Raw genomic sequence first — 24,324 nt, 5'->3', positions numbered from 1 at the left:
ACAGGCCATCGGCAGGTGCCAGGGACGGAGTGATGGGATAACTACACTAGTGTTTAAGAATCGTGCTTTTTTCCCAGGCTTAGGAGGAAATGAACTCCGTTAGGAAGACCTGATCGTCTCAGCATTCCCGTCCACTCAGTAAAATGAGGTCCCTGGAATAAACATCCGTAGGGCTGTAGCCACGTAACAGCACAACTATTAAGAGAACCCTGGCAGAAGTGGGCGAACGGCTCCTTTTCTTTCTCTTAAAAAAGTTATTTTAATACTACAGAAAAAAATTGTTTGAGGGGACAGATAAGACAAAAAAATGGCAGCCTGTCAATACCTGTTTAAAGATGAAAATGATAACAATGACGAGTCATTTTATTGTTCTCCCTACATATGCTTGAAATTTCCCACAATATCAAAGGAAAATATTGGGATGAAAATAATGGGAAGCCAGAAAAATAAAAGCAAAAAGCATCATCTGAAAACGTGCAATGAAGCCCAGCATGAAAAAGAGGTTGTTTTTTATTTCATAATGAGAACTGGTATCAGGCAAGATTCTTGCTTAAAAGAAAAAAATTTAGCCATGAGAAAAGAAACCTGGTCTAATTATAAGAATATAAACAGATATAGCTACAAAACAAGCCATTCTATCTATATGGAGACTGATAAGGATAAAAGCCATCTCACAAAGCTGTTTTACTTACAGAAGGAAAAAAAAAAAAGTCACTTCATCAGTGTAAAAATGAGTGTTATTCCAGGTAAAGGTAAGGATATCAGGTAAAGGTAAAGATATCAGAAGAAGAAAAAAATAGCAGAAACCAGTGTTTGGCCTCCTGGATTAACACGGGAAGAAACAAACCTGCTCACTGCGCCCCGAGAAGCAGCCCCTGGACTTGACTCATCCCCCAGTGGGTCCGGCTCAGGCCTGAAACGGCATAACCGTTACACCTGGAGAAACCGGGTGAGGTTATGTGATGCTCGTTGCTACTGTTTAGTGGTCACCTAATCCTTCTTTTTAACTCGAGACAGAAATGATTCAAAATAGATGTTTACATCTTTCCTTTGTCCAGGTCCATAAGGGTAAAAATTTAAATACTTTTATCTCCAGAAGGAGTGCATTCTCATCTTTCCATGAATACCTTTTTACCTTTATTCTCCATCCCATCCTCTTTGACGCTTCACACCTTCTTCCTTTGTACTGGGCCCCAAGTGGACGCTTGCCTCGGCTCCCCTCCTGACCAGGGCAGGCCTTAGCGTCTCGTTCCATCAGCACCCAAAGCCCTACCCTTTCTGCTACTTCATGACCACTCGGGCCAATCCCATGTGCCCGATGCCCCAGACCGCCCTTCACACCATTTCCCGTTCTATGGTTCATCCCCACCCCTTCCTGTGACTCTCTCCCCTTGGCTTCTGTGGCACTACCTGATTTCCACCTCTCTCTCTCCCCCTCTCTCTGTCTCAGCTCTCTCTCTCCCCACTCCCTACTCTAAAAAAATGGAACTTTTCAGGCTCCCCGCCTCGATTCTCTCACAGACACATCCATCTATCTCTAAAGCTTCAACCATACTGCAGTGGGGAGAATCTAGGTCCTCATCTCTTGATCTCTTCTTTCCAGATCAACAGGACAGTCCCACTATTTCTTACCAGCACCTCCACCCCTTGCCCAAAGTCACGTCCTCCATATTTTACCCCAGCGTGGCTTTTACTCCAGATGACCCTATTTTGGTAACAGCACCCCTATTCTCCTAGAAGACAGGCAAGCTTCAAAGTACACTGCTGACACTCATTTCTCCCCAACACGTCCTGTCAGTTGCCAAACTCTATGGTCTACTTCTATAATGATCATCATTTTGTTTCCCACTCCAACATGTGCGAACCCCTTGTCTTTCAAGTGCTTCCTTTTTCCCTCATCTACGTTGCCTTTGGAATCAGATAAACCCAGGCTTAAATCCTAGCTCTGCCAATTAGCAGCTGAGTGACCTCAGCAAAGTTACCTAATCTCTCTGAGTCCCAATTTCCTAATCAGTAAAGAAAAACAGAGAGAATAACACCAACCTCATGGGGTATGTGGACTGAATAAGGATTGGATGTTTGTCAAGACTTTAAGTCAGTGCCCTGACACAGAGAAGAGTGATCCTTGTAAAGAGAGAATTCAGATTATACTCCACTGCCACTCAAAATCCTTTGGTGGTTCTCCTCTTACCCAGTAAAGGCCAACGTTCACATAGTAGCTTACAAATCCTGTACAACCCCAGCCTCCCACACTCTCTAATTCTCTCACCATTTCCTCTTTGCTCTATTCCAGCCGCGCTGGCCTCCTTGTATTCCTCGAATACTGCCAAGCCTACCCCTGCCTTGGAGCCTCGCATTTGCTGTTTCCTGTGCCTAAGTCTCTGATCACCTTCTCAGAGAGGTCTTCCATGACCACCTTCTACCCCTCAGCATTCCCTACCCTCTCTTCTGCTTAATTTTTCTTCATGACACTTACCACCTCTGTCGTATATTTTATTTATTTTATTTAACGCCTAACTCTAGCCATTGTAAACTCCGTAAGGGCTGGGATTTTATCTTTTGTTGTCTGCTACATCCCCGACGTCTAAAACAGTGCCTGGCACATACGAGGTACGCAATATATTTGTTAGTTTCCTTCCTGCTTCTATTCCTGTCCAGCCTGGACGGCCATCGCTGATCACTTCTAATAATCCAGCAGCTATGCTCCATCAACCTCAACCCAGAATCTACTGAGCAATCTCCCTTCCTCCACCCAGGCTCTGAGCACTGTTGAAGAAAACACTACAATCACTCTTGGAGATACCATTACATATCTATGGCCAGGTGGGCCCCATGTCACAGGAGATAAGTTTATCTACTTTCTGGTTGGCTTCTGCTCCCTGTTCCTCACAGCTGGTGTTTCAAATCTTCGCTCCTCCCCTCAAGGACCTCTTCTCACCACACATAACTCGGCCTCCGGTGGCACGGGGCAAGTACAGGGGGGCAGAGTGAGTGCTCCGAAATGTCCTACCCTTCGCCCCCTAAGTTTGCCCAACTCCACTTTTTCCTTTGTGTCTCTATAAAAGGACAATGCTTTCACCTTTACATTTATAGATATTTCACACTCTCTATCCAGAGCCCCCAAGCGGTACCCTATCTCTAAATATCTTCAAGTCCTCCCCCTGGCTGGCTAACCCTTTCCCCACTGCCTACAAACACAACAAACCTCTCAGCTTCCCTTCGCGCTTTTACACATGCTCTCCTTTCTCTGCTAATGCATCCACTTTAAGTGTACAGTTTGATGAGTCTTGAAAAACATACACATCCATGTAACTACCTTCATAATCAAGATAGATGTCATTTCCATCACCCCAAAACATTTCTCATAGCACTTTGGATGCAATATCCCCAACTCCCACTCCATATAACCACTGATGGATTCATTGTGTTTGTTCTAAAATTTCACAAAAGGGATTCATACTCTAGGGTCTCTCTTGGGTCTGGTTTCTTTCTCTCTACATCATGTTTTTTGGAATTTATCCATATTGTTGCATGTATCATAGTTTGTTCTTTTTTATTGCCGAATAGTACTCCACTGTATGGACAGACCACAATTTGTTTATTCATCTCTTGATGGACATTTGGGTTATTTCTAGTTTAGGGCTGGAAAATGTGAATGCAGCTGCTATAAACATTTGTGTACTTGTCTTCGTTTGGACCTATATTTTCATTTCTGTTGGGAAAATACCTAGGAGTAGAATGGCTGGGCCATAGTGGTGACATTTGACTTGTCGAGACCCTACAAACAGCTCTCCTAAGCGGTTTACTATTTTACATCCCCGCCAGCAGTGTATAGGCTACCTGTAGTTTTTGAAACGTTGATTTCTAGGTCCTTTCCCAGGGAGTTGATTTGTAGGTAGGGCCAGAGAATTTGCATTTCTAACACACGCTAGGTAATTCTGATCTGAGCCATGTTGAGAAACCACTGCACTGGATTCTGTTTCATTTTTCTCGCCTTTTGTACCTTTCTCAACTCACTGCTCTCCTGCCCCTACCCTGATAATAAAACCAAAACTGCCACTGTCAAGTTCCAGTGAACCAATCTAACACTTACAAATCCTTCTCATTAGGTCTCCACATGGCATCCGACAACATTCTCGCATGGAGACCATGACCCGGTCCCACCTCTGACAACTGCCGGGGTACCTCACCCCCCGACGTCATACCCCCCAGAGCCTGCTCCTCCACTCCGTTCCCCAGATGGGCTGGTTGGCCCTACTTTCCCCAGTCAAACAGTCTGGAGACTCGGGGTTGTCTTTGACTCCTCTTCTTAATTCTAACCCTCTCCCATTCAATTAGATCCTGAGTTTTGTAAGATTCAACCTAGTAAACGTTTCTCAAAGTCTGAGTCCTCCTTTCCACTTCCTTCACCACTGCCAAAATCAGGTGGTCATCACTTCTCACTGGGTCTACACAGCAGTCTCCTAACCTGCTCCCTGTCTCGGATCTCTGCCTTTCAGATGTGCACTCCACTCACTGCCTGCAAGGGCTTGATGAAGGCGGATCTGCCCACGCCTCTCCTCCCCATAAATCCTGCGATGGCTCCCACCTGCCTGGCTATTACCTTCCATCTCTTGGCTCCAGTCAGAGGTTCCCAAACTTTCTTGGTTTGCAGCACCCTTAGTGTCTCAGTAATTTCTTCATTGGGCCCCGGGCCGAAAGAAATGCCTAGTGGTTCCATTTATTAACCAGTTAGGTCCGAAAGATTTAAGTACTTAGGGTCTAGCAACTTAAAAGCCACGTGGAAAAAATAATAACATGTCCACTGAAAGAAAAACGTGTATTTCATTCTTAACCATAATTACTAAGGGGATGTGTTCACCTGTTGGGAGCTGCATGTATTCCGAACCTTATAATCAGCTTAGACACTTCCACCCTCCTTACCGCTCCACGTTGATTTTCACGTGGTATCTGAATTTTATTATAGAAACGGCCAAAAACTCATCTTGGCAAAGATACATCGATCATTGAAAGGACAAGCAGTGCAATTTAATGTTGAAACTGTGGTGTCTGGCACTTGTGGAGGAGCATTGCCGTGTTTCTCTCGACGAGTTAAAGCATGCTGCCGTGCCTCTTTGAGTTCCTGTGGCACCCCAGAGCCCCTCGGCATGGTTTGGGAACCACAGGCCTAAGCATTCAAGGCTCCGCGAAACCAGGGCCCGCTTCTTCTCCATGGTTATCTTTTGATCACATCTCTTCTTAAAGCTCCCTCCGGGTTTTCATGTTGGTCTCTGTGTCCCACCTACATCTGCTTATCCTTTGGGGTCAGTTCAAATGCCGCTTCTCTAGGAAATCAGAAACTGACCGCCCACTGCACTTGGTATGTTCTTATGATGCGCTTATCACATTACTCAAGGGACAGGTACTTAATTGCATGTGGCCTCTCTGGTTCTCAGATATCTGGGGGCTGGATTGAATTTTAAGCACTTGAAGGTCAGGGACCATCTATTTTGTTTACTGTAAAATATACACAGAAAAGTACATCAAGCTTATCTACTGTTTAATGAATAATCAGAGGGTGAACTCCTGGGTGACTGCTGCCCAGGTTTTTGCTCCCCAGGTAATACTGTCTGCAGAATGAAAGAAAGTCAATAATTGAAGATATTCAATATTATATGTGAATTATAGTCATTCGAGGTAAGTGTTTCTTAATAAAAGGGACTTTTTTTTTCCACACAGAAACCTATATGACAAAAGCTGGAAAGAGCTGCTCAGGCATAGTTCCGTGTATTCACTCACATTTTAAAATTATTTAAATTTACAGAAAAGATGACATAGGCTTCGCATCAAAATAACGGAGGCAGGGGAAGGGGGCTGAAATGTGTTAATCATTATCGAAACTGGGTGCTGGGTGCATGATACTAGTCTCTACTTTCGTGTACGTTGCAAAGTTTTTCTAAAATGACAAGTTAAAAAAATGCTTAAAAAAGGAAAACCTATCCTATAGATTGAAAAGGCCTGTTCTTACTGCTCTCACCTGTAGTGTAAATCTTGACGGCCTGATCTTATAGTTTCACGGGGTGTGGAGACACTGAAGGGAAATTCACGCGAAGAGCGCGAGGAGGAGCCTGTTGGTACCACATAAGGCTTCCCTAAGCACAGGCTTATCGGCGCTGATGAGGGTCTGGGGAGAGCATGGGGCGATGCGCCAACAAAACAGAACAAAGTCTCTTGATGATTCAACCAAAATTTAAATAATCGTTTCACACCGATGCTTGATGGCCTCTGTAGCTCCAGGCAGACTTTTTTTCCACGTAGGAAGGAATGAGATCCCTTTGATTACAGAAGCCACAAGAACAGTTTGCCCATTTGACTGGAGCTCAAGGAACCTTACAAGATCATCATCTTCTTTTCCTCAGATGAGCACAGACAGTTCTGGAACGCGCTGCTGCTGCGGTGGAACCTCCATGAGCACTGATGTGACCGCCCCGCTCTACCTCATTCTTCCTTCTAAACAACCTACTGACCCCTACACACTCAGCATGTAAAAGCAGCCGCTTCTCGAGTGAAGTGCTTCTCTAGGTACAACTAGGAGGTTGCAGCCGTTAGAAATTCTCCAAACTAGCCCCTTCTAAGTGCACCTCTAGCAGCGATTTGAAATGTTCTGGGTTGGTCCTTTTGACAGGTATTTAAGAACCAAAAGACCACAAAATAAAGTCCCAGCTGTTTTACGCTCCCTGTAAACTTCCCCGACACCGAAGATTTAAGAGCCTCATCCTCTCCTTCCTTTCTCTCTGAGGAAGAGAATGACAACCCAGTGATTAGTAATTATCTGTTGAGATTCACCACGCACGTCTCAAAAGCCAGTGTCGGACATCTACCATCAGCTTGGTTCTGTTTCATGCTGTGAGGGATAAAGAGGGGAGCTTAGAAAGCTAATACACATGAAACAGTACAAAATGAATGCTGGAACATGTGGCGAACAGGATTTCCTAGGTGAGGGAAATCAGTGAGGGCTAGCATACTCAGGGGAGAAAGAAATCATAAAGAAAGCTGGCCCGGCATGTGGGGATGACAAGACAGCATGCGTGAAGGACTATCACCTCCTCTGTGGGAATGAGGACACGGGCTTGGCAAGTGTGAAGTGTTCCTTCTGAATGCAAATGAGACTGTGGAGGAGAAAGTCGTGAAAACTGTGATGTGAACTGGTGAGCACTAACCAGGAACTGACTGTAAGCCTCGGAGAAAAAGATCTGATACAAGTCCTCCGAAAAAAGGTTAGACAGGTATCAGGGTACAAAGTGAACAAGGAAAAGGAATCATAAAGGGTAGTGAGGAAGGTGACTCAATAACTCCAGTAAGATGGCCTGAGCCTGACTGGGGTAGGGGGTGGTGGACGGAGGAGGGGAGGTCAGGAAACGAAAAAGAGGGAAAGAAACGGTCAACAAAATTTAGTCCTGATCAGAAAAATGAAGTGCAAAACAGGAATGAGCTAAGGAGGACATGGAGATTTTAATCCTAGCTCACAGTGAAACTAGATTGGCTAGTCTGAATGCAATTTTCTTCAAGAAAATGCTGAAGGTTCTCATACTATTTTCTTATAAAAATTATTGGTAGGAACAAGGTCATTCACCCTCCCTTAACTCAAAACTTGAGTTTCCCAAAGATGTTTCATGTGCTCAACTGAACCAGTGGCAGCCCATTCCTCCCCCCAGAGCAAAGGAACTTCCAGAACCTACGCCTTAACACTCCCACTAGAGTCGCTAGGTACAAACTGTAGGGTAGAAAGTCTTAAGCGTTTCTCGAAGTTCAGCTTTCATGGGGAGAGCATTTTAAGACAGACATCGAATCAGAAGCTCCTCAAAACCCGAATCTCATCAGAACTGAGAGAGGATGTAGCATGTTTTCTTGCAGGTACCTCTGCCAGTCACTAAATGTCATATTTGACAGAGACGATCATGGAGAGACACCAACGTAATCTGAAAAACTGCCCATACTAAAGGCAGTCAACTTTTACTAGGTTCTTATTTATTTTCACCCTGGCAGACTTAAAATGCACACTGAATGCTATAATCAATAGTGAAGGAGTTAAAGGAGAAAGATAAAGCACTCCAATGCTATGGCCTATGACCAAATGCCTCTCAGGATGTCATAACTTCACAGAATCTCTTCCTGAGTAATGGGAGTGCCATCAAACTTTGCATAGTCATCCCAAGATGAACAAAAGGACAAGTAACCAAGTCACAGCCAAAAAAGGCAATTTATCCACACATTTCAACATTCTCAACTGTATTCTGCTACATAGCAAGCAATGCTGCAAAGAATACCCATTGGAGTTGAAGTCTATGCTACTGTGTGCGGTGACGGCTAAGAGACCCACCCCACGATGTGAGATGTATTACTCTAAAGCAAATCCCAAGCGTGAGGCAGGGACGTGAATGGGGGTACAGATGGAATCCAGCTCCCGTTGGTGATTGCTGAAGCTGAATGATGGTACATTACATGTTTGTATAGTTTAGACTTTTCCATGATAAGTAATAAAATACAAAAAAAAAAGAGAGAGAGAGAGAGAAAACACATTTTCAAGATACTCAAGAGCAGAAACAGGCTCCCCTTATATCCCCTCTCACAAAACTTAATTTTCAGTCCTCCAAAACAACGGAGGGCAAAAAAAAAAAAACCACTTTTCTTATGCTTAAGCCATGAGGAAGAAAGGTAGTGATGCATATCTTAAGCCTAGAAAATTCCTTACGAGAAAACAGATTAGAACTATTAACAAAATGTCATCCCTTTTCACAACTTCCCCTTCTCGTGTTTCCATCACACCTCTGAAGGCTGATCTCTGACTCTTTCAGAGGAATAGGCACACTGCCTAAAGGACAGGAGAGAAAACCAACTGCAAAAAGTCGCAAAAAGCCACGTGAAACTCAAGACCAGAAACGAACTAGATATGGCAAGGATGATGGCACTGACAGACAACGCATCCTGAGGAGGCAAAGTCAATCCCACCTGTTCCTCAGGGCTCCCTAAACAGGTCTCGAACCCGAGTCAGAGTTAGGTGCCTCAGGCTGTTACTGAGCATCCCTGGCTGTCCAGAGACCCCACTTTCAAGGAGTTAGAAATTCAGCAGGAAGACAAATGTAAACAGAAATTCACAACATAGCAAGAAGTGCCATAACAGAAGCTTCAACGAAGTGCTTCCAGAACCCGGATGAGAAAGGGGCTCACCCTGCTCTAGGAGCCGAGGAGGTAACCTGCAAGGTGGGCCTTAACAGACAAACAGGAGCCTGTTCAGCAATGCAGGCTGCTGTGGGGGAGGGAGCACAAGCAAAGGCCCAGTGTCTCTGCATCCTGGAGAGGAGCTGTGACTGGAGAGCTGGGCGAGAGCGGATGCTGAATGCTGAAGGGCGTTGCACGTAGGTGAAGGAGCTTAGACTTGCCCCTGTGGACCAATGTTTCTCAAACTACCTGGCGAAGGACCGGTTGTTGAAAATTCCAGCCCATCACGGATGACGCTTACTCTCCCTTTTGTAGTCCTGTCCTCATGGATGCGTAAGAGGGGTGGGCAGACCACACACTTGGAGTGGAACTGCTGTAGACAATACCGAGAGATATTTCAGCAGGGGGTTCAGCGTGGTCCAATTTGTCTTTTCAGAGGGCACGTCTGACAGCAGTGTGATAGGTGAATGGGAGGATAAGACAGGCTGCAAGGACGAACGGTGGTCAGGAAGCTGCGGCATTGATCTGGGAAATGGATGACAAAAGGCTGGCTAAGGCACTGGCAAGGGGGACAGGGAGAAAGGGTCCGATTTGAGAGACAATTCCTCAGTCTACAGGACTTGATGACCAAGTAGCAGAGCATCACTCTATTTTCCAGACTGTTAGCCCCGGAAGGATCTATGGTAAGAGGCACATGGTGAAAAAGGAAAATTCATATGGAAGACTTTCTTCAAATGTCAAATAACGAATCTTGTTCTGATCCTTCCCTCATAATAAATCTCCAATATCAACCATTCAAGGGACATCTCAGGAGTCTGGGCCCATCTGGCTGGGAATGCAGCCATGTTGTACAGTTAGTATATTTTTATGATTAGTAAAGAATGCTTCTAAATTAGACCCAGTCCTCCGTGCCATGCAAGGGGATGGGAGGAGGGTGCTGAAGAGTACCCTGCAATTTGATGAAGATCTGAGTGTCAAAAATCAGCATTAACTAGCATTTTAAGTTGAGCGCACACAGCAGGAAAACCAGTCCTGGAAATACCAAAGAAAGTCAGCAACCTAAAGCAAGGTTTGTAAAACGAATCTAGCATAATGCATGGCAGCGACATTCTCAGTTTGCATTTGGGCTGAAAGTGCAGAAATAAAACATACTCAACCACCTTCACTAGTGAAATTTCAGAGAAAGACAGAGAGTGGTGTTGCCACAGTTAGAAAATCACAGCTTAGAATGATCACACCTAACATAAAATGTCAAAACTCAAATTAGTTTCTGAAAACAAATAAAACTCGTTTTTTGTACTAGATGCAGTTTGCCACGATGGTGTCATAAATCTCCATTTCTGGGAACAGCAACACATGTTTGGGTGAGGAACAAAAGCACCTGCCAAAACCACTCTGTGGAAAGAAAAAAAAAAAACACTCCCTGTTTGTTGGTGCCTGAAACAAGTAAATAGTTAGGAAACCGTGAAATGGAATAATAGGTATATATCCTGCAGAACCCCAGTTTGATGAGTTAAAGAAGTCTGTTTGCCTCAGCAAGTTTCTTCCATTTGATTTTGACTCCCCGCTGCCCCTCAGGCCCAGGTCCAGGGCCTCCGTTGCCGGGCCTGGTGCAGTGGCCTCTGCCCGGTCTCCTGCTTCCTCATCTCCTGGCCCCATCAGTGCGGTCTCAACATAGCACCTGCTGATCCTGTAAAGTGGAGACCGGGTGTGTTGGTCAGCTCGGGCAGCGGTAACAAAGTACCATAGCCTGAGTGGCTTAAACCACAGATATTTATTTCTCACACTTCTGGGGAGACTAGAGGTTGAAGACCAGGTGTCAGCACGGGTGGGTCCTAGTGAGAGCCGTCTCTCTGGCTTGCAGATGGCCGCCTTCTCACTGTGTTCTCACGTGGTGGAGACTGCAAGAGTTCTGATCTCTTTTTCTTATCATAGGGGTGCTCATCCCATCAGTGGAACCCTCCCTCATGACTTCATCTAAACCAAATCATCCCCCAAAAGCTCCATCTCCAAATACCATCACAAGGCTTCAACATACGGATTTAGGGGGCACACAAACATCAGTCTATAACACCAGGGCACGCTGCTTCGTTGTTCAGATAACTCCAGTGGCTTCCAAAAAGCCACTGTCCTCACACCAGTCACCAGGTGCTATACCAGGGAGGGCACAGCTCGATAGACAGTGCTCAGGAAGTCTGTGAGGGCTCTTCCTGTTGGTCACAGGGACTAGGGGGTGATGTGGCACTATGGGGGGGAGGGAGCAGGACATCATGAGGGTAGCCTTGCACAGCCAAAGACTGCCCCATATCTGCAGGCTGCTCTGATGTTCTGCCACACTCATACGGGCCCCAAACCTCTAATAATTATCTGCCTACAACCTAACTGCTTTATATAAAAGCAGAAAAGCACTTTTTACATAATTTTATACACTGAACCGTCTCAGAATGTGACTACAGTCTAAGGCAGGTAAGGTTGTACTTTTATGTGGAACGTTATCAAGAATAGCTCACCATCTTGGAAATCGGTCCCACAGGTATCTGGTATCCTAGTCTGCGTTTTCATCAGTCTGCATTACCGGGTAGCACATTCACTCCTAGGTGGAGTGCCAGTATCGATCAGCATGTGTCTGTTAGCATTTACATGTTAAATTACATATATGTGATTAAAAATTACTTGCCTATTATTCCGGATTACTAATCGGGTAATATATTTCTCTTTAAAACTGTGTATATGTAGGTTACCAGCTATAAGTTTCATTTCAGGACAGTAGTGGGGGCAATTTTATAATAAATATCACGTAAAGGGAACGCTGCGTCCCGACATGACTGGCCCTCCGAGCTCATCTCTTACTACTCTCCTTCCTCCCCTGCAGCCATTCCGACTGCTATGTTCTTCCCCTGCCACGCCGAGCACATGCTCACCTTTGCCCCTGCTATGCCTTCTACCTGAAGACTTCCTTCCTTCCCTGAGTTTTTCCTCGAATGAAGCCTTCTCAGTGGGGCTGCGCCTGTTTAAATTTGCAGCCCCGCCCCCACACCCACCCCTCCACCCTCCTCTCCCTGACTCCAGCAATCTGGCACTTCCTATTCCACTTCTCTGCTTTATTTTTCTCCATAGCTCTAACGACCACTATGTAATTTATTTCCTTATCAGTTTCCCCTGTAGAATAAAAGCTTCTATGAGGGAAAGGATTTTGTCTGTTTCTTTCACTTGTATCCTCAGGGCCTAGAACAGTATCTGGATAACTGCGTACTCTATTTCTATATTAATAATGGTTTAGAAGTACCAATTTTGAAATCTGGACTTATAACTGCAAGATTAAAACTGAATTAAAAACTCAGGGTCTCCATACATTACCATCGGTAATCTTTGTATAGATATATATATTGAAAATTATTTGAAATTATTAGGCCTTCATCGGATTTCTCTAATTCTTCCTTCAAGTGTCTTTGAAGCTCCCTGCTCCACTTAGACCTGCTGCCTTGTTCCTTCCCAGGCCTTGCTCCTTGGGAATGAGTCCAACCCATCCATCAAGGCTCGGTTCTAACACCCCAGCTTCGGGAATCTTTTCCTGCCCCCCGTGTCCCCAGTAGCTCCTGGCACCTCTCTGAAGTGGTTACAACACACTCTGTGGTGAAGTTCTGTGTACCTGTCATTTCTTCCTACCATACTGTGAGCTCCTTGAGTGCAAGGATTGTCTTTTTCTTCTTTGTGTCCCATACAGTATCTTTCATAGACGAGGTTCTGCAAACATGTGTTAAAATAAGTAAAAAAGGGGCAATTTCTTTAAGCTCTAAGTTATAGGAGAGAACAGATTGATTCTTATATTTGGCTAAGTAACAAACAAGACAGGACACAGTTGTACCAGATAAAGCCCAGGCTCCTTGTAGAAATTAAGACTTGGAGAAGATCGGTTTAAACCAATGCACGCAGGAGAAAGCAAAGCAGAAGAATAAAGTGGCTTGGGGCAAAAATGCCCTACCTAGAAATACAGAAACCAAGGGACCAGCCCTAAACACTCAACAGTGAAAATGTTTATTGCAATCCTTTTGCACCTCATTGATTTCCATCTTTGGAAGAAATCAGAAATTATGAAATTTAAACAAATCTGCTTTTGTTTTAAAAACGTTAAAAGGCTTAAACATGAAGGAGAGATACTATGGATAACACTCTGAAAGCCTGTAATGCAATGCCAAAACCTGGCTCTACAGTCTTCTTGTGGCTACTTGCTCTTAACAGCTGGTCCTTTCAGCTGCTTAAAGTTCTTGCTGCTCTAAGCAGGGCCCAGACAGGTGGGCCAGGGCGGCCTGTGGTACCCGAACTGCCATCACCTACGGATGGTAACTAGGGTTGTTGCTGTATTGACAAGATGATGTGTGACGTTCTGACATATGCCCATATTTTCTATCTAAAATACTGTTTTGGAACATTTTATTAAGGAAGGAAAAACACTTGCTGTGCTAATGAAAATAATGAGTCACAGATTACTGACGAAAAGAGAACATGCTGATCAGACCCCAACGTAGGGCCAAATGAGAAATATCACTGGACAGAATAATAGAGATGACACTGAAAGCCCCGAATCCTGTGATTTGCATGGCTTTACCCAGGAAGATTACTCTGGAAATCGAATACAATTTCCCAGCGAGAGGACCCCGCTCAGCTATCACCAAGAAGACAAGATCATAAAATAAAAGCATGGAGATTACCACACGAGGAACAAGCTCAGTCTTTTGCTTCCCTCAATGTAAAGAACCAATAAAGTGGCTAACTTGGATGAATGTCAAATCCTACAGCCCTCAATTATTACAGCGTCTATAAAAACAAATTAGTCATTTGAGGTTAGAGAACATACCTTCTTGTAATGATGATCGCGAGACTCTAATCATTAGAACTTAACAAAAAATTTAATGCAGCAGGTCTTTGTAAAGACTAAGCCAGAACTATTAATAGAAAAGTCTAGAGCCATTTAAACATGAAATCTAGACAGAAGCAAAAAAAAAAAAAAGAGAAAAAGATGAAGTGTGCTTCTTCAACTGATGCACTTAGCAGATAATCACAACTCAAGCTGTAAACATACCCTTAGAGAATAATTCGCTTTCCTCTCCTTGACTCCATTATCCTTTTTTATTTTATTAAAAAACATACAACTGCTTTTCTCTTTTTCTGGAATATGCCTCCTCAGAAGTAGCTGAACAAATGTCCACATCACCCAAGGACCAAACCCAAATTACCTTCTTTTAAAGTCCATTTGATGGAGCCTGTCCGCTTGCTGACAGCATGCAAACTTCCATCCAGGGTTGACACGAACAACAGGGTTTCAGGAAGAGTCACTGTGCTGGGACTTCCCAAAATCTGCAATGAGATGCAGAAGAATCTTCATAGTCAATAGGATTCTCCACTTTGGGCATGTATGACCACAAACTCCCACCCCTACCCCAAAAAGTTTCTAAAATCCACCATCTCACAGATGAATAAACTGAGATCGGAGAACCTAAATTCCCATCAAGGGCACATGTCTAGCCAACAGCTGAGTCATTACTAGAGCCCAGGTCACTTTATTCTATCTAAGTACAATCCTTCCTGCAGACAGACAGGCTTCTAACCTAACATGACAAGGACAGGGTTCTGAAGTAATCCACATGCAACTTCCACCAAAACAGAGGGAGAAAGTACACTGACTTCCTTCTCTTCTATCTTACTTTCTAGAACCTTGTCATCTTGCAAGACTCCATGATAAAGAAAAATGCCAACACACCCACACACACGCATACACACTTACAAAATTTTAGAAGGCAAAGAATTAGGGGACAATGTTTAAAGCAAAAGAAGAAAAAGCTCTCATTATATGAAGAGTTTATAAAATAATAAAACACCAAGATTTCAAAAGAGACATGTTATAAAAGAAAATGTATAAAAAACATAATCCAAATTGCTCCTCATAATCGAAATACAATTTAAACCAAAAGGTACCTTTTATGTTCAATGAATTAAAAATTTTTTAAAAAATAAATAGCCAAAGGTATGAAATTCACTTTCTAATCCATTGCTGGTGGCAATGAATGTTATAAGTTAGATAGCTCCAGTATAAGTCTTTCTGGAAAGCATTAAAATGTACATATTTTTGATCCTATAATTCCACTTCCGTATTCTAAAGAAATAATTCTAGATATGGAAAAAGCGCTGTGCACAATGATATTCATTACGTCCTATTTATAAACATACAAAACTAGAAAGATCCGAATTTCCAATAATATCTAAATGACTGAAATTAATGACACATACACTCAATGGAATATTATGCAATCATTAAAATAACACATGGAAAAATCTACAATATAGAAAATGCTTGTATATTTTATCACGTGAAAAATATAGAATCCAAAATTTAATGTACACTGTGTTTATAATATACTGGGCAGATTTTTTTTTTTAATCTGCCTGTCCCGTAGCTTTGCTAAGAACTGTACCCTCATCTACACGGTTTCCATGGGAGCAGCCGTATGCGCATGCACATGCGCGTGTGCGCTCGTGTACTGCACACATTTGCAGGCGATAGCTGGTAAGGTTTCCTAGGAACATCCTTTTGAAGTATGGCACATTCAGCAATGCCACCCTATAATGAGATTTTCTCTTCCTTTGTCACTATCCTCTCCCACAAATTAACTGGTTCCTGTAAGTACTGAATTAGAAGCAAGCTAACCTGCTTTTATTGAGACAGTTTGAATTTTGGTATAAATGCTATTTTAAAAACATGGCTGGCTTTTAGCACCAAACCTAAAAGGTTGGGGGGTTATTTGTACATGGGAACCTGACCCCCAAATACCTGGTCACTCTTGATAAGAGCCGAGATGACACCTAATTTATCCCTTAAAAGGGAAAGCGCAGAGGCTCTCTCCAGGGCAGGACAGACTCCAGCCCCTGCGTCCTTGTCCACGGTGGAGACCTACCAGCAGAGGGGTTGAAGCAGCTGCCAGAACCTTGCTCATCCCATTCCCTGCCTGTGCCTGGCCTGGAAGAGGAGAAGCCCCCCGCCCCTTATCCTGCTCAGAGCCAGGCCCACTCACCTGGAATGGGGGGAACAATAGCAAGCTTTATCGCTGCCTGCTGAGTCTATTCTCTGGGTAAAGCCTTACACGTGAGGAGAGTCTGCTTTTGATTTCATCTTTGGAACTAGGAAATCAGTCTTAGTTAGACTTCACCAGGGAAACAGAAGCCTCAATGGTGGTGCCTGCCCTAGCCAGGAATCCAGAGGTTATGTATACCAACTGTTCTAGGGTAGTTAAAATTATGTTAGCCCACAGGGTTATAGATGGTGACAAGCCTCACCTGGACCTGCTCACGCCTGAACCAGAGACAAGCACATCGCCCAGAGCAGCTGGCCTGGAGAACAGTGGCCCTGTGACAAGACCACTGAGGCTGCAGCTAGAATGACTTACGGCTGTCTCCCACTGAGAAGGGGAACGGCTTTGCAGCTTGAAGTGGGATGGTGGGATTACGTAAGGGGGCGGCAGTTTGGGGACTGAATAAATGAAAAGGGAAGACGTGCACATACCTGGGGGCCAAGAGGTGGAACTCCCTGCTGAGCCTCCCTCCACCTATCAAGTAGTGACCTCAGAACCCCCATTTTGCACAGCAGGTCTTGGTATCACATCGGAATTGAGTTGAACTCTCTGGATGGATGAACTGGTAAGAAATTAAACTTGGGAGATTCTGTGAATGTTTCCTCCATGTAGATGAACGAGAGAAAGACGAAGGCAGAAGCAGAGAAAGAAGCCTGAGAAGAAACACGGCCTGGCTTCCACTGCTCCTCGGGCCCCGCCAAGTTCCTGTCCTTGGGCTCAGAGACACCCCAATCCTTACAATAAAATCCCCTCCTTGCTCAAGTTTGTTGGAACTGGTTTCTGTTGCTCACAACTGGTAGTCCTAAAACACACGTACAAGCACATAGAGCTATTAAAAAATATATACGTATAGGAAAAAAGATGAAGAAAATATCACAAAGAGTTATAGCATTAGATTTTTTCTCCTCTATTTTCTAAATTTTCTATACTCTGCAATGGATTTTTCATAAACTAGGAAGAAGATGGACAAGTCAGCAGGTGGGAGAGAAGCTGGAACTTAAAGGCGCTTCGGCAAGTTCCTAAGTTCCAGGTGAAGCACTTTTGATCTCAGACTATCAGGCTACTCAGCCACCCTTGATCCTTAACATCCACCAAACGAGGGACCGAGGTTTGGAAGCTGAGGTCTCCCAGTAAGACAGTGTGCATCCAAGAACAGAGGGGTTTTGTTGTCGTCATTAAAGCCTACCGTACAATTGTAATGAACTAAAGCCCCAAATATATCTTTCACAGTATTACTGTTAAAAAGGGCTAATATTTAATAAAATCTATCAGTGCTGCTTCACTACTAGTGTGGAAACAAAAGCCACCTGCCTGTCTGAGCAGCTTGGAGACCACAGGAAGAGCAATTGTTTATGGTTGGCTGGTGAATCAAAGTAAAACACTAATCACATAACTAACACGGTCTTCGAAAAATCTCAAAAATACCAGGTTGAGCTAGACACTAAATTTAGCAACTGAAAGCACTGACAGTTAATCACGATGTCCACAGCGATGTCACAAACCCTATCACACCTGACAGATTTTCCTCTTTTTTTTGAAGGCGCTTGGCAGTTTCAATTTAGAATGGCCAGGAGCTACTCTGAACAGTGTTATTCTCTCAGAAGGCAAATTAATATTACAAAATTTCTGGCTATTTACCCCTGCCGTTTTTTTAAAGCATGAAAACGCCTGCCTTCAAATCTAGTTGCTAAAACTCACATGAATTAAATAGGCTTCTAGTTGCTGTGTGATACTGAGTACAGCTGAGAACTCTTTGTACCTGAACTTCTAAAAACACTGCTTCACAGTAATGAACTTGCACATTACCTCCACCCAACCATTTCAGTTGTCAGTGCTTCCTTTCCTCTACAATGGATGAAATGGCAATAGACCCTATAGTTAGTTATACACACTAGTTTCCGGAGATCCTGAAAATGGAGAGAAAATGTCAATTCGGCAGATCTGCTTCAAACTGACTACCTGGAATCTGCCTCATTTTCCAAACTACTGGGATATATACGTCTGGTTTCGATGGTGACTTCTAAGAAGTTAATCATCGTTAACACTGTAGCATGGCAGTGGCGGGTAATCCAGTCTAGCCTAACACTAGACATCCGTTAGCTAACTGGTCCTCACGGAAGTCTGACATACGCCCTTTCACAGAGGTGACCCCAAGAAAACAATTCTGGAATCGCCCAGCCTGAGGACCACGAAGCCTGGCAATTCAGGGCAGATGATGCTGGGGAAGCGGCTGCTGGTCGAACCAGCTCATTTCACTTCGGCTGATTCAGTGGGAAAGCAGTCCTCACTGGCAGGCCGGCTCCGCCAGGACTTCGACAGGCGTCTCCCAACCGTGAAAACAAATGCCTCATGGCCAATGTGCTGATTATAAAAACAAGTTTTCACAAAGTCCGATTCATAAAATACACCACCCACTTTGCCTCTACTACAAAGACCTGGAAGCAACTACCAACTACTGATAAAGATGACTAAAAGGAAGTCATCGACGGTTTCACCGTCTAATGTTCTAACCTTAGCTAATTGTCAATTGCTAGTGCATTAATTAATTCAACGCCTCATAGGTAAGAAAAAAATCTTATCTAAAACGAGTTCTGAAATAACTTTGATTAGAAAAAGTCTTCAGTAAAGAGAATTATGGACATGGGACAGGTGTGTGTTTAAGCAGCATAAAAAAAACAAATGACACAGCCTCTAACGAAAACCCACCCATTTCTAACGAGAACTTGGGACTGGTCAGGCCTAGAGGCAGCCTACCAGTGGCTGGAGAAGAACCACCAGCCAAGCCACAGGGCCTGGTTTTGCTGCCACGTCTGTCACTGAAGTGACTGCTCATTCCCACTCGCCTTCTGCCAGCAGAGGGAACTGCAGGGCGGCACACTGCCCGCTCCTCCTAAGACAGAACACAGGAAAGCCCCCTACTCCTCCTTAGGGACGCTGCGTTTCCAAAGAAACACAATTCTTAGAATTCGGACACACATTTCAAGAAACAGTCTACAGGGCGACCGACTACCTAACAACGTTCAGAGATAAGGTTAATAAAAATAGCACAGATCTTCCATCTCGCAGTCAGTGGGAAGAAGTGCCATGCACACAGGTGCTCATACCCAGCTTTCCAAAGTCATCCATATCTGATAAATACTGTAGTTATTGCTTCCATTTACAGAGCCGGTGCATCCCACCCCCACAAAAAAGGTACATGCACACGTACAGAAGACCCACCACTGTAAGCAGGAGAGCCATATGCTTCTCAGGCGGTGTACCAATCAATCAAGTCAAATTCAACCATGCATCTCCAAAAGTTAAATTTACCTGGCAGCACTGCAGTGCTAGTTTAGTAGGATAAGTAAAACCAAGAAAAATAGTTAAAAACCTTTTCTGTGAATCTTCTTGCCTTTCTACGTTCACTCCAACAGACCACGGTATTTCTAATAACATTAGAATAAAATAAGCTGGCTAATAACAAAATAATACATATTTTTCTTTTAGGAATAATACATCAATTTCCAGGATTTTCTTGTTTGGAGGCTATTTTTTGTTTGTTTTTTGAAAATAATTTCCCTCTATGTTCACTGGATTACTGCTGTATTAGATAATCTTACCTTTAGTTTTATTTATTTAAGGTTAAGAAATTCCCCCAAACTATAACTCTAGCAAGGATACTGGCATGTTTCCATAGGATCAAACATCATTACACAATGTAGTGTGTATCTAAATTCCTGGAACCTACAACCTGCCATCAATACCCAGTCTGCAGTGCAGGGGCTCTTTGCTAGGGCTCAGATCCACTGGACAGCTGGCCACAGAGGTAAAGCAAAGGTAAAGTGATTTCAGAGTTCATTTTGGTTAATGAATACTACACACTGCAGGGGTCCCCTACCTTTCTGGCACCAGGGACCGGTGCTCCTATGAGAATCCAATGCCTGATGATGGTGATGCTAGCGCTAGGGAGCGGCTGCAAACACAGATGAAGCTTCACTCACTGGCCTGCCGCTCACCTCCTGCTGTATGGCCCATTTCCTAACAGGCCATGGACGGTACCGGTCCACGGCCCGGGGGTTGGGTATTATAGGTAAGACTTAAAACGGGTAGCAGGTGAGGGAAGGATTGCATAAGAAAGATTTGCAAGGTATTTTGTTTTACTTTTTAGGACACAAGAAATCTTGAGAACAAGTGACACTGCATGTCACCAAAAGCAGAATAGATTTCAAATGGGTTGGAATGAGCTACGGAATCAGAATTTATAATTATTAACTTAGCGACAATGCTCAGAGGTGAGAAGGGCATTGTTCTGCTGGCAATAACTAGTGACAGCCACAGGGTGGATGAGCTGATTTTAAAAGATATCAGTAAAATACTTTCTAGAGTGCCATAATGGAACACCAGAACTTTAGGGCTTCTTACACACACACAAAGTTAACTTTGCAGTAAAATGTCAATTCGGGAGGAAGTACCTCAAATAGTGTTTGGGAACATAGTCCCTTGGCAGGCACTAGCTGATATTCAAAAAAGGACATATGTATCTACAATTCTTCTATTTGCAGCAATAGTGTCTACTGCAGATTATAAACTCCAACAAAGCCTGGCTATTTGCAATTCTGGCTGTACTCAAATGTACCCAGCAGAGTACTGTCATTCTAATGCCACTTGATCACAAGGTAGAATGACCGTGCCCAATGATAGCTAAAAAAACAATCAAGAATTCACCAAAGCAGCTAAGACTGAAATCAGCGCCTATTAAATGCCAGCACACACCCATTACATAAAGATCTCTTGTTGAAAGACAGAGCACACATGAGTATAAGCCTCATACTGTTCAGGAGAGTGGGCTCAACCCGCAGCTCCCAAAGGCCTACCTTTGAAGATATCTCACGTAAAGGCCTGATTAGATTGATATGACAAAGATTTTTATTCTAATCAAACCCTGCTCCCCAACCCCCATTTCATTTACACACCTGATCCAACAGTAAAGTACTCTTCTCCGAATCTGGAGATGTCTATATAGCCATCTGTACGGTGACACAGAAAACTCATTGTGTCTAGTCTCCTGTCTGCTGAACTGGGATGATAAAGATTAAGAACAGAATTAAAACACTGTTGATATTGAGACTTTTCTTTTTTCAATTGTGCCTATGTTTTAATGATTTCAGTCTACTACAGAATCATTCCAAATTCTGTTATACTTCCTTTACCTGCATATAGGTCAGCAGTAATCCATCAACCACATATCAGTGCCTTCTAACCAGTCTATCGGCTATTGTTTCCTGATATTAAGTCAATAAAGGTAACCATGACATTTGCTTTGGATGGGAGTCAAGCGTCCGGTGGGGATGCAGTAAAGGGCAAGGGCTTTACTGAACAGCACAGTGTGGTTTCCAAACTAAGCAACTGAGAGAGTTAAACTAGTATTTGTGGCAATTCTTGTGTGTGGTGTACCTGACCACCACCCAAGACAGTTCCAGTTCTTCGGTGTAGGCTACTCCTTTAATGGGTCCGCTAAAAGGTTCCTCATAAGTCCACTTTATTCCTGAGCACTAAGGTATGCTACTTTCACGGCAGGTGAATATACTTCCCCCACACTGGTTTTGGGGCCCCAGGCTAGTGTCTAAGCAAGTCCATGCATCTGGCTTTTGTCTTTGCAGTCCCTCCACCACCAACTTATATTGACACGGAGGGAGGAGGAAACACTTTTGGGCATGAAAAGTGCTCCATGAAACCCCTCACCACACCACGGTCAAGGAAACAGCCCTGTGCTTAAGGGGGTATCAAATTTCTAAGGTCCCTAAACATTTTATAGGTATGAAAATGAAAACTCAAGCTTTCACATTTAGCGGTTGAGATTTAGAAGGCAGGGATTGCCATTATTTTATTGTCTTCCACTATTAGGAATTCCTCATATGAAAACCCCAAGGGAAAAAAAGACTCAATCAGACACCAAATTTTTCAGTCCTGATAATAGCAACTAATCTGAAACTGACAATTTTGCTTTTTACACTTAGTCAGAGAATTCTTTCGTGGGAAGAGGAACGAAAGGGGTCAAGTAGAGAGTGGATAAATGCTCTAGTTAAACAAAAATTATCTATAAACAACTGTATTTATGACATAATTGCCATCTACCCTTGCCAGATGTTGCCAAGCTTTACAAGAGAAACACTATGCAACACGCCTCCAGGTGAGATACCTGGCCAGCCTGACTTCCTCTAACCAGGATCCCCATTGTTTGAAGTCCATTTGAGTATTACCCACTTCCCTACTGGCCCAGTTCGCCATATCGCCTTCCCATCTCCAATTAGCTGGATAGTCACTGATGTCCATATGGCTCCTTACAACACAGGTCAAACAGTAGGGCTGTTTACAGCTTCTGGGATATGTAATTTTAGAGATGAAAAGGGCTAAAGAGATCACTGTACCCAGCTCCCTCATTTCACAGGACAGGAAGTCAAGGCCCAGAGAAGTGAAATGACTTGCCCAAGGCACCATGGACAGTTAACCATAGACACAGCCTGGAACCAAGGGCTCCACCTCTCTGTCTGGTCCTTTGCTCACTATACTACACTATAATTTCAATACTTTAAATCATGGTTCCTCTGAGAACCATAAACTTAAATTATTCCAGGCCTGGAGCCCCTATCTGAATCCTGCTGGGGCAGATGAGATCAGCATTCTGCTCTGAGATATGGGTAAGAGCTTTTGGATGAGACCAAAATGTAAACTATAGATTCTTCATAGACACCCAACACACTAAAAGGCACTACAAATTATACAGGGTGGGCAAAAATTCCTGAGATCCCACTGTAGATCTAAGTAGGTGAGAATAACATAAGGTCATAGCCTTAGCCACCACTAAAAGAAAAAAAGATTCTGTAATACACATTTATCCAGCCCAGTTCTAATGGTTTTTAAAAAATGCTCTTTGATGATGATGATGATGACGACGACGATGATGATCTAGCCACTACCAATTCCTTCCATGAAGCGAGTCATCCTATCAATGTCAATGTCAAGGAAATGCATGTTACTGATTAGCACGAGACAACTCCTTTGAACAGCAAGGACCATTTTAATGACCAAACATACATCGATGAGCCTCACATAATAAGCTCTTAATGACTGCTTCACTTAGCAGATATAGATGCTTACCAAAAAAAGGACAGAAATGCAGATCTGAATGTTGACTTTTTCATGTGAAAAAAATCTTATGCCACCAGATTCCCATAATTTCAGCATGGGGTTCTATTTTCTAGGCTCCTCAGAGAGACAAATGTAAATATCTCTATGCAATTCTCACACATCTGGGCAGAGACAGGGGAGCATAAGAAACTGCTTGGAAGGCCGTGTTGACGCAACCAAATCTACAGAGTTATGGTGTGAAAACTGAGGACTGAGAACAAGGGTGAAGCGAGGGGACTGGCCGAGATGGAGCAGGCGGCTTCCTCCAGCTTATCAAGCGGTAAGCAGGAAACAGAGGCAGGAAAGAAGGCCCAGCAAGGAGATACCAAGCCTCTGGATTCAAGGAAGAAGCCCTTCCAGACACCAAAGAGAAAAGCACTCCCTCTTGAGAAAGGAAACATGGCTGTCCAGGCGGGGAATGGGGAGGGGACGTGCTTTTACAGGACACACTACGTTGCCAGCGGGCTCCGTGTTCCCAGGACAGCTTTCCCTACAGTCGCCGTCCCGCTCGGGCTCCTGCCTCATCGGGAGGTCATCCAATCCTCCTGCCAATTTCTCCAGATCAGAAGAGGGGCTTGCATGGGCATCTGAATCGTGGGGCAAGGTGCCTAAGCTTCTAGATCTATTTTTACTTTTGAAAACTGAGGAAGAGCAGCATCTCTTTAACTGCTAAGAAAGTAAAATACATATTATGATTTCTCAAAGACAAGAATTATGTAAATATTAGAGAAGATCATTTAATTGAGAAATTGGTGGGAGCCAAAGATACCACTGGAAAGTAAACAAACTCAGAAACCTGACTGTCCACTCTGACTCAAACCTCAATTGCACCTCA

General features: G+C 43.7%; 1 protein-coding gene across 6 annotated transcripts in view; it reads right to left on the bottom strand.

Moving 5' to 3' along the window:
• ERN1 (endoplasmic reticulum to nucleus signaling 1) overlaps positions 1 to 24,324 on the bottom strand; it is an 86,135-nt gene that overhangs the window by 37,926 nt on the left and 23,885 nt on the right. For 5 of the 6 annotated variants that reach the window (XM_039859418.1, XM_039859423.1, XM_039859421.1 and 2 more), the window contains exon 2: positions 14,433 to 14,553. In XM_039859418.1, coding sequence (XP_039715352.1) covers positions 14,433 to 14,553 — 121 coding nt within the window. Of the gene's footprint in view, positions 1 to 11,708; positions 12,163 to 14,432; positions 14,554 to 24,324 lie in introns of those variants that run through there. The other variant, XM_039859420.1, reaches the window with a different exon arrangement.

Source organism: Pteropus medius, unplaced genomic scaffold (assembly GCF_902729225.1).
Source record: "Pteropus medius unplaced genomic scaffold, Ma_sr-lr_union100, whole genome shotgun sequence".
NCBI classification, from domain to species: Eukaryota; Metazoa; Chordata; class Mammalia; order Chiroptera; family Pteropodidae; genus Pteropus; species Pteropus medius.
Note: the sequence above shows the minus strand (reverse complement) of the source record. Positions and strands in the feature narration are given on the sequence as shown.